This window comes from Macrosteles quadrilineatus, unplaced genomic scaffold (genome assembly GCF_028750875.1).
Source record: "Macrosteles quadrilineatus isolate MER2022 unplaced genomic scaffold, UCM_ALF_1.0 Scaffold_2__2_contigs__length_208266976, whole genome shotgun sequence".
Classification (NCBI taxonomy): Eukaryota; Metazoa; Arthropoda; class Insecta; order Hemiptera; family Cicadellidae; genus Macrosteles; species Macrosteles quadrilineatus.
The window spans coordinates 165,896,402-165,908,234 of record NW_026542595.1 but is presented as its reverse complement, the minus strand read 5'-3'; the positions used below and the strand labels follow the sequence as shown (position 1 = coordinate 165,908,234).

The window sequence follows — 11,833 nt, the reverse complement described above, 5'->3', positions numbered from 1 at the left end:
CTTATAACTAGGTTGGTATAGCAGTGAGTATTTTTGTCATACTTGAATACTTTAAATACTTTAATAATTTTCTTTGAAATGGTGACCATACAAAGTAGGTATTTTAAGCCAAGTATAATAATAGTTATAGCAATAATATGGCTTCTTATGACACCCGACTCACGCAAACATGGCGGCTGGCGACACGCATCTTTGACATTCAGTGCTACCTCCAGTTAGAATTATAGCTCAGTGGACAAAGACCGACAGAGGCTGTAGTTAAAAACAGCTGATAGAACATGACAGATCATGATGGCTGACAAGTGACAATGCGTTGACGCAGTCGCAATGTTTAGTGTTATGTTGATGTAGTTGTCACCTTTTTCTGCATTTGCAACAAATTTTGTTGTGTTGTCAACGATTTATAGTCCTCTTGTTGTGTTTATCATAACACAAATATAGTTCATAATCAAGATGTTTTGCTTCATAGATTAATTTTGCAATCAGCTATTCGTAACTGAAGTTGTTAGTAAGATATTATAGTGTTGGCTAAAATATTTTATCTCATTCCTAGTTATGGCCGGTTATCTCAATTTAATCAGTATTTTTACATTAGTACTAAGCTACATTTTGTCTTGTGAATCATTTGCATACCCTGACCAAGGAAAGTGGGACTTTCGTTTAGATGGGGTAAGCAAGTTTTAAAGTTTGCAACTAAATAGGCTAAGTTAACTTAGGCTTAAACAAAGAACACCCTCTAGACATAGTTTAGGTTATTTGTACAACCATATCCATTATCCATTGCCTTGCTAAGCCTAGAATAGTGTATTCAATTGGCTTTTGCAAAATTGTTAGTTTAAAATCCCATTGTTGTTATCAATACGTAAAGGATACGCGCAGTGCCGGATTTAGGTTACTTGCGGCCCTAGGCCAAATTACTTGAGCGGCCCTCCCCCTGTGGTGAAAATTCCTTGCGATCGCGGAAGTAATAGTGACTATCTCCTAAACATCAAGGAGACATCATCATCGACACCCGTGATCCTGGATGAAATTGTTGACATCTCTCCTAAACCAAGTCAAAACCATCATAGTTATCCGGGACCGCAGTAAAATCGTGAACATCTCCCGCGGGCCGCAATCATGGGGACATCATAATTGAAACTTGCGATCGCGGCAAAGTCGTGTTAAAAAAACTCTCCCGTCGACTGCGATCATGACGACTTCATCATTGTCACCCGCGGCCGTGCCGAAATCTTAAACATCCCGCTCGGGAAGCCATCACGGGAACGTCCTCATTGACACCCCGAGCCGCGGCGAAATCGTTAACATCTCCCGTGGGCCGCAATCACGGGGATGCATTATCAACACTCACAGCCGCGGTGAAACCATGAACATCTGCCGCGGACCGCAATCACGGGGACATTATCATCGACACTTGTGACCGCGGCGAAATCGTGAACATCTCCCGCACACGGGCCGCAATCACGGGGACATCATCATTGACAACTCGATACAGCATCTAATTCGTGAACGTCTCCTGCGGGCTGTGATTATAAAGAGACATCCGCGTCACCCACGGCCGCGGCTAAATCGTGAACGTCTCCCGCGGGCCGCAATCACGGGACATCATCACAGGCACCCGAGGCCGCGGCAAAATCGTGAACATCTCCCTCGGTCCGCGGAGACATCATTATGGTCACCTGTGATCGCGGCAAACTGGTGGTTTAAAATAAATTATTTGTAATTAATTTTATCTAAAAAATGTTTTTCCCAATCCTCTGCGGCCCCGTTTTGCTTGCGGCCCTAGGCCGCGGCCTAATCGGCCTAGTGGTAAATCCGGCACTGGATACGCGTCCGGTAACAGGACGTCGATTAGGCGTCCGGCAGTTACTGTCATAACCTAACCTAACCAACCAAACTTGCTGATAATGAAAAAAATCAAATGAAGGTTCAATTCTCGGTAAAACTGAGTTTTTACTACTTATGTTATTTTGACTTTTTTTTACTTTATTTACCTAAATTAGACTATTTTGAGCACTTTTTACATTTAACACTTTTGGGGGAAACGCCGTTTTCACCCTCAAAATCGCGTTTAAAGTTTGCCAAAAATTTTCACAATAAGGCCATATATGGCCATTATGGTGGTAGGTAAATTAAAATTACGTTCATAGATTGTGTTCCAAAAGAACAAAATAAATATTGGCAGCCTTGAGTGGTGTATTTTTTAATCTGGACTGTTGTTAACCTTCCCAAAACATTTCCACGATCCTTATAAACGGTAAAATACCTTTAAAACATTTTTTTTAGAAGCTGAAATCACTGAAAATTGAGAAAATATATGGAACTACTTTCTCTAACGCTTGGGCAAGGAACAAGGAGCGGAGGGATATGCCGGTGACTACTTACTCTCGGGCTCTAAAAATGTTACCAGCTGATTAGAAATAATGATTTAATAAGCGATATATCGAACAACATCCAAATCGATATTTAATCCGATAATACCTCGCAGGTATTATAACCATTAACCTCTACTCTACTACATCCACTCCACGGTAAGGGTACAGTAATGTAAGTACAAATGAAATGTCAACGAAAAAACAACAGTTAACTTATAAAGCTAATGAAACACATAATTGACCAATGATCTTATTTGAGCAGGTCGGGATTTATGAGGATTCCTGGCTTAAATTAAGTGTTTTAAAGTAAGGTTAGATTTGGAAAGTAAAGTGTGGGTTATAGGTAATCGGGTTGTTTATTTCGTGTTACACCACATTGTTATTTATATCTGGAGTAGGCTTAGTTGGTTAGACAAAAAGGAAACGATTTGAAAATGCTTTAAAGAACTTAATGTAGTCACGAATCGTCAGAAAACCCGACCTGTCTTCAACACATGCCTTTTTATCTTGTAAGACTATAATTTATGAAACCATACAGCATGTTTGGTTAGGTTAGGTTAGGCCTAGTTAAGAACAGTTCCGTCAAATTAATTATAGCTTAACCTAACCAAATGAAACTATCGAATTGAAAATATTGAATAATAATCAATATTTTTAAATATATCTATTATAAAATTAAACTATCATAACCTAACCTAACCAACCATACTTGCTGATGGTGAAAAAATTGCATAAAGGTTTACTAATCGAATTGATAGTTTCAATCGATATTAGCAAAGCCCAGTTAAGAAACTGTACCCGCCTGGCTCACCAAAGAAGATGTTCTCTATAATAGGAATTTCGTCACATTATGGAGATATAGAGATGGACTGGTGGACTAATTACATGTAGTTCTTATTTAGGCATGTCAGGGTGGTAGGTCGTGCTGTATGTGAATTGGTGACTGCATTAAGTGTTTTGAAGTTAGGTTAGATTAGGAAGGTAAAGTTTAGGTTATAATGTATCGAGTTGTTAGTTTATGTTGCCTGCAGACTGTTTTTGTAAAATTGAAATCCTGCGAAAAACACTTCAAATTACTATTTCAAAAATGCTTGCATTTTTGAAATAGTAATTTGAAGTGTTTTTCGCAGGATTTCAATTTTACAAAAACAGTCTGCAGGCAACATAAACTAACAACTCGATACATTATAACCTAAACTTTAACTTACCTAATCTAACCTACCTTCAAAGGACTTAATGCAGTCACCAATTCACATACAGCACGACCTATCACCCTGACATGCCTTTTCTGACATCAAAAGGAGTTTGCATACACATTCTAGAGGTTTGGTTAGGTTAGTTTAGTTTAGAACAGTTCCGTCAAATTAATTATAAATTAACCTAACCTAACGTATTATAGCCTATAAGCCTGCTCGCCAAAGAAGAATACACCCAGATGGCCAGATTTATGTAACCATACAGCAGGTTTGGTTAGGTTAGGTTAGTTCAGAACAGTTCCGTCAAATTAATTATAACCTAATGTAACCTAACCTATCCAACCTAACTAAACGTAGTATATAAGCCTGCTCGCCAAAGAAGAATACACCCAGATTGCCAGATTTATGTAACCATACATCAGGTTTGGTTAGGTTAGGTTAGTTCAGAACAGTTCCGTCAAATTAATTATAACCTAATGTAACCTAACCTAACCAACCTAACCAAACGTAGTATATAAGCCTGCTCGCCAAAGAAGAATACACCCAGATTGCCAGATTTATGTAACCATACATCAGGTTTGGTTAGGTTAGGTTAGTTCAGAACAGTTCCGTCAAATTAATTATAACCTAATGTAACCTAACCTAACCAACCTAACTAAACGTAGTATATAAGCCTGCTCGCCAAAGAAGAATACACCCAGATTGCCAGATTTATGTAACCATACATCAGGTTTGGTTAGGTTAGGTTAGTTCAGAACAGTTCCGTCAAATTAATTATAACCTAATGTAACCTAACCTAACCAACCTAACTAAACGTAGTATATAAGCCTGCTCGCCAAAGAAGAATACAACCAGATTGCCAGATTTATGTAACCATACATCAGGTTTGGTTAGGTTAGGTTAGTTCAGAACAGTTCCGTCAAATTAATTATAACTTAACCTTATCTTACATAACCAAACGTAGTTTAAAAGACTAGGCCTACTCACCAAACAAGACGACACCCAGATGGCAAGATACACTTTAATATGGTCCAAATAGTTCAAAAGGGAAGAAAATATTACACTATGTACAATGGTTTTGGGAGTTTACTTCAATATAGTTCAAAAGTGAAGCAAATATTTACATTATGTACACGGGGGTTTACTTCAATATAGTTCAAATAGTTCAAAAGGGAAGAAAATATTTACACTATGTACAAAGGTTTTGGGGTTTTACTGAGGTGGAGGGTAGAGCTGAGCAGCTGCACGGAAAAATTCGTGCAGTCTGATCTTGTAGGGGTATTTGACCTTGAACATGTACTCAGCCAAATAACCGATGAAATGGGTTTTTCTCACACCAAATCTGGGCGTTGTATGGCGCACATCTCTCCACTGACGCTCTATTGTGTTTGTGTGCGCACCAGATTGAGGGTCCACAAAATTAACGGAATGGTTAACCGTCAAATGGTTGAAACCATTGTGTTGGAGGCAATTATAGGCACGCCAACAATCGCTGATAATGGTCGTGCCAGGGATAATCCATTCTTGTATGATTGCCAAGAGCGTGTCGGCATCTCTTGTGTCTACCGGTACTAAAAAACTACGCCCTGACCCGCGCTCTACACCTCCGAATACCCATTGTCCCTCCACAACTCTACCGCGATTGTATTTGCGTTTGCCGAATTTGGCCTCATCAATCTCTACGATTTTATCCGGCCCTCCGATCATGGCCGAGTTTCTTTGAGAATGGTCAATAAAGACCTCGCGGCAGAAGGAATACCAATCGACCACGAAGTGGTCGGATACCCCTAGTTCTTCCCTAATCAAATAGTGTCGTGGGGGTTTTAAAAGAAGCAGGAACGCCACCAGCTGAACATACTTCTCTAGAGGGAGATGGGATCTTTCTAGGAAGGTTCCCTTCCGCGCACTTAAGAAAAAATTGCATCTCCGTATTCCTTTCTTAGGATCACGTCGGCTTTTCTGGCACCGGTACCGTAAATTTATTCTGTCCAACACGCATACTCTACCACAGTTTGGACAATTTACGGATCGGTGGAAAATTCCATGGTCCAACAAAAACCTCACCACCCGGTCATAATCCCACGCACCCGTCTCCAACAAACTAATTTCGCAACTTTCACATAAATTTGCATCGCAATTTTCACAAACATTTGCATCAGCTTCTTCCACCATTTTGCTCACAACTAAAAGGTAAACAACTTTCTCCAACAATACTCCCATAATATCACACTAATACCGCAACACATGGTGGAAGGAAGCAACAATACTACGCTAATATCGATCAAACTATCGATTAGATTAGTAAACATTAATTCGATTTGTTCATAATCAGCGAGTGTGGTTAGTCATGTTAAGTTATGACAGTTTTATTTTATAATCAAAATAGTTAATAATAGATATTATTAATCGATATTTCCAATCGATATCTTTAATCATTGGCTTAGCTCAATTAAGAAACTGTACCTTACTCCCCTCCTCTAAGCTCTTGGACTCGTCCTTCTGCTGACCAGACCAGAAATGAAATGTCAAAAAATGGCTTGTTAACCTCGTCCCGCTATCAATTTTAGCAAACTTTAAACGCGATTTTGAGGGTGAAAACGGCGTTTCCCCCAAAAGTGTTAAATGTAAAAAGTGCTCAAAATAGTCTAATTTAGGTAAATAAAGTAAAAAAAAGTCAAAATAACATAAGTAGTAAAAACTCAGTTTTACCCAATTCTCTTCATAACATAAAATTAAGTTATAAATGCCAAAAATTCTAACAAAAGATGTACAGTTAAGAAGAAATTACATTCAAAGCAAAATCTGTGACAAAAAGTTAAAGATACCGATGGGTTTCGAACCAGGGACCTCTTGGATATCAGCCGAGCACTCTATCCACTTCACCACGAACAACGCTGGCCGAACATCGTATCGTTGTGGTAATGGCGATCCGGGACCCCACAACCCGGTGATGTCACTACCGGACGCCTAATCCACGTCTGGTTACCGGACGCTTATCCTCTGTGTTACCAATAACCCCGGGGATGGGAATGTATGGGCTACCGGTACCTTTGTTGGGCCTTGTTGAATTTAAATGCAAATCTCTAAAGTACAACGGTAGGCCTAACTTAAGTTATGCTTATGCTGCACGATTTGTCTTTTGACTTATTTTGTGGTAGGCCTACAGTGTCTTAACTCGGCTATTCTAATATCGATTGAATCCATCCAATTAAAAATATTGATTAATAATCTAATCAATATTTTTAAATAAGTTAATCTATTATAAAATGAAACTTGTCATAACCTAACCTAACTAACCAAACTTGCTGACAGGCCTAGGTAATGAAACAATCTTATGAAGGTTTACTAAGTAAGTTTAATCGAATCGATAGTTTAAATCGATATTAGCATAAATTAACACATAAATATAGCATAAATTACAGTTAAGAAACTGTAGGCTGCCTAAACTTACCCTTATTCTGAACTAATCCCTATTTATATGGAGTTGTTGGTCTCCCTCAAAAGCTCTCCAACGTACAGGCTACCTACACGATTTTGGGACACTAAGTTATGCCTATTTTTTCCCCACGCTCTCACCTTTTTCTCAAACTGATCTCCCCCGTGTCAATTTTGGCTGCGACGGTTGTAGGTAGGAGACTTAGCCTTATAAATGAGTGTTGGCAAGTGTCCCTAGGGTCTCTTTGTTCATGCTGCCGGTTCAGATTGCAGATTGTGCTAGATTCAAGATTCAAGATTTATTACGCCGTTCAGTAGGCTATTATTTACAATACGGTAGGCCAAGTCACTAATACTAAAACAGGGTTAAATTTAATTCATCTCTTTTCAAATTTTTATTATCTTTTTACTTCATTGAGTAACGATTTGTGATGAAAAACTCCTGCAAGGAATATGAGCTTGCAGCCAACCAACCCTTTACACTCTTTGCAAACGCTTTAGCAGGTTTTCTTCTGACTTGAAGAGGCAAAGTGTTAAAAAATGTTATACCTGCAACAGGAAAAGAATTTAAAGTTTTGGTTAGCCTTTGGTGCCGGTAACCTATTTTATTCGTACCTACTTTCTATTTTGAAGATGGCCCACCAACACTCACCCCCTCAAGATCACACCAAACTAAGTTAGTTAGCTTAAGTTAGTAAAATTAAAGCCCTGTAATCCGTAATACGTGTTAACACATTAACGTAAACGTGATCATCACCTTTGAACGTTGATGCCAAAAATGTAACAGTTAGTAAATAATAGATATGCTTGGGTTTTTTAACTAGACAAATCCATCTAATAAGTTACATATTTATTTAGTTGTTGACAAACACATTCCTCTCATGCTTCAATTTCTTTTGGAGTTAGGCTATAGGCCTAGGTCTGAAACCTTGATAGGCAATTAAGTAGTCTATGTAAGTTAATGAGAAAAAGGAGCAACTTGACTGAGTCTCTAGGCTATATAGGCTACGGTATTGCTTGGCTTATCATTTCTCCTAACTTTTACCATCTATTAAACTTGTTGTCTGTGAGTCTGTAATAAATAACAGTTGTGCATTCTTGGATATTTTCAATTTTAAAATATTAAATAGGCTAAGTAGGTACCTACCTAAAATATAATAGGCCTACTATAAGCTAGTAAGTTGGTACCGGTAGTAGCATTTGGATTTTGTAAACTTAATTAGATATTGATTTAAAAACCTAACCTAATTAATTAAGTTTAGAAATCTCTTGGCTAAATACTAAATTTTGCCAATAACCTCTATTGATTTCCATAACATCTTATTGTGGAGGCAGTAATGCAAATGTGGTAAATTATCGCAAGCATTACTATAGAACCCAATTATCAGTTTATTTGCATTCACCTCAGTGTCATGGTGTCTCATAAGCAACATCTTCAGGTTTCTATAAAAAAAAATACTGCTATAAAGTACCATTAATAAGTTTGATTGACTGCCTTTAATTTGACTTGATCATAAATGTATTTTTTCTTGTTTCAGCAAAATGACCAAGTTGCAGTGGTTAAGAGCCTTTTTAAAGAATCAGAAATTCGTATCCAAAGTAAGTTGATTACTGTACTGACTATTTTATAATTTTTTACGGGTAGACCCATTATAGTTAACTTTTTTATATGAATTGAAATCAAATCATCAGACAGCAATTTTAACTCTAGTCCAATTACCCACATCGATATTGTCCTAAAAGATTTGTGAATTTATCCACTGCCTTTTATGGTCTGAACTGGCAGAAAATAGCATATTTGGGTAGTGACAATAATTTAACACATGTTACAACCAAAGAGGTATGAATTATAATTAGAGTCACTAGACTCTCTGGTGACCGCACATTTACTTGATTCAAAGTAAATTTTCAAATTTGTCTGTGAGGGCTTGGAAAAGTAACCTCTGGTCACTGAGTGAAGTAATGGAGATAGCTTGGCTTTCATGTACTGACGTGTACTGCAGGTCAGTCGGTGTCTAGTGGTGACCGTGTGAAGGTCGGACAATTGATTTTACAGGGTTTCAAAATGTGTAACAATTGAAAATCCGGCCAAGTGTGAGGAGTAAAATGTCATAAGAGTTTTAATGTCACAAAAGTATTTAGCCTCAGCTATTCATCGGGAATTTGACGTTTGTGAATATGGATTAATCTCTAAAATCGGTCATTCAAAACAAATCCTGCGGTATACTGACTTCTGTGTTGTGATTTTGCATGCCGACGCCTCGCACTTCTTTTATTTAACAGAGAAGCCTTTCTGGTAAATCTAAATTAGGACTTATATTCCAACATATATGCCCTTCAGCCCAGAATATATAGAGGTGGCTGGGCTTCAGTGGTATTCTGATGACGAAGAACCTAAAGATGTGGTTGCAAACTTGCTCAAGAGACAGGTAGCAGATTTTTATGGATACAACATTTTTATAAAATGTTGTTTGTAAAATTATGCTGTAGGCTAAGTGCTGAAATCAAATGAACAAAGCTTTACTTACTAACTCCCCTCTTACATGCAAATACATCACGAAATGAAAATTTAAATCTACTAAGTTCACTATTTATTGTTCTTCGATATGGCATATTCATTCTGTTCATAAATTTAAAACGGTTGTTAAAATTGTTTTGACAGTGCAGCACATATATCAAGTATAGCAAGATCTTATTAGTATTACAAGATTGAGGGTATATTTTTTAAATAAATTAATCGTGTGTTTTTAAAACCTGTATTTTGGCAATTTAACCTTAAAATGTTTGTTTCAGTAACATGTGACTCCAAGGACGACCAGTCTAAGTTGACAGTTAGTTGGTCTTTGGGAGAAGTAGCCTGTTGGAGAGACTACCTTCATATTAATGAGGCAGTAAGTATTTTTATAATGATAATAACCTGGTTATGACCCTTAAAATCAATTTTATAAGTTACTACAAGTTCTTTGAGATAAAATAGTTTATAGTTGTATAAGAACAATTTTAAATACAGTGCTATTGGTTTTGTCAAATAATAGAATCATTTTGATTTGCTTTGGTGCTTGGGTAAGGCCGAACAAAGGCCAAGTTTTTGGAGTTCAAAAAGTAGGCCTAATTCACAAGTAGGCGAAAACATTCAAATGACTAAATAATTTCAAGTTTCCAAAAACGTGTCGCTCCAACTCCTAAATTTAGAAACCTTTTCACCATCTTATCTCGCCCTTGCCAAGAATATTATCTACAACCAAAATATCATCACATCAGAGTGAAAAACGCATACGTTGTAGCACATTATAAATATGTCTCAAACAATTTGTAAAACGCTAAAAATGTGTAAGACGCAAAAATGTGTTATAAGACTTATACTTTTTAACATTAAATAGTGAGCCTCTTAATCATGTTTTTTTTCGGTTTCAGCTTAGCAGGAGTGTCCCACCCAATGATCTACAAAGAGCTTTAGACAATGCTTCGTTCTACACAGTCAAATCTCCCCCAGAAGAACACGACTGTGATCACAATATACAGCTGGTAATATTTTGTAGTCCTGATAGTCTAAGAATAATTTTTACATTTAAGTTTCTTTATTAAAGTTTTAACATTTCTTATTCTTTATTAATGTTTTGACATTTCTTAAAACTGAGCTCAAGATGAGACCTAACAACCTAATGTAGCGGTGCCAAATAATATTTCACAAGGAAAAATGTACAACATCTATTATTTAAGTAAGTAGGTACAAACAGAAACATATAAACAACAAACAATAATCATAACATGTGTTAGCAAATAAGATACAATTAACAGCTGTCACTACACCTTCCCTTCTCTAATTTTTTCCCATTTATTTTCTCTGTTCACGTGTTTAGAATCTATTGTTGGTGGGAACTAAAAAAACTATTCTTTCTATACAATTTCCCATCGATTTTGACCATATAATCTCTAGTGTTAGAATTTGTTCCAACCACTAGCCCATATCACTTAGACATTCACATTCACACACGGTTAGACACTCACACTTTTTCCCTCGCGATCAAAACTCGTAGCTCTTTTACACGGTGTCTTTTGTCGTAGTTTCACTTCTGTTTTTCTTTTTCTGTAGTGTCCATTGCCGTAATATTTTTCAAGTCTGGCCACTTTGTCTCCAAAGTTTTGTCTGAAGTAGGAACAGTGCTTCTGATTCTCCTACCAAAAAGAAGGAACGTAAAATTATCAAAATATTACAAGTCTTGGGGTTTTTTATTGACAAAAAACCATAGCCTATTACAAACAAAATAGCAAATTAATTTTCTAAAATTGTAATTTTAACTGATGCCACACCAAGGCGTATATTGCCACACCAGGCAAGGCCCCACTAGAAAAACAAGGCCATGCTGCAGGATTCATGACGTCACACTAGTGGATGGATTTCATTGATAAATTCATTGCCATCACCATTGCCATATGTCTTAGGTAAATAAACAAGCTGGCTGTTTGTAAGATTTTAATGGTAAGAGTTTAGTACAACTATCCACCACTGTGACGTAGTGTTGCGCTGCCCCTGCTGCAGCATGGCCTGTTTTTTCTAGTGGGGCCTTGCACCAGGGCCGTTGTAAAAAAGAACTTGGATTAAAAAAACAATCGTCAGAAACACCTATTGAAGTTACAAACAGTGAAAATGCCAAAATGAGTAATTTTGTATCAATTGCAAACAATTTTAATATTTTTTTTGTAAATGCCTCATATCCTTATCAATATTCAAATAAAACCAAAGCAATTAACTTATTTGAGAAAAATAGTAAACACATTTCTCGACTTAATAATGCAAGATTTAACTTTAGGACAGTCTGTGTTGCA

At 37.0% G+C, this 11,833-nt stretch overlaps 1 protein-coding gene across 1 annotated transcript in view; it reads left to right on the top strand.

The window, feature by feature from the left end:
• Positions 1 to 335: 335 nt before the first annotated feature.
• The window catches only part of LOC128986629 (transmembrane protein 87A-like), a 28,870-nt gene continuing 17,372 nt past the window's right edge, over positions 336 to 11,833 (top strand). The window contains exons 1-4 of the mRNA XM_054407090.1: positions 336 to 669; positions 8,545 to 8,605; positions 9,800 to 9,897; positions 10,421 to 10,531. Of these exons, the coding sequence (XP_054263065.1) occupies positions 556 to 669; positions 8,545 to 8,605; positions 9,800 to 9,897; positions 10,421 to 10,531 (384 nt within the window). The 5' untranslated portion in view covers positions 336 to 555. The remainder of the gene's footprint in view (positions 670 to 8,544; positions 8,606 to 9,799; positions 9,898 to 10,420; positions 10,532 to 11,833) is intronic.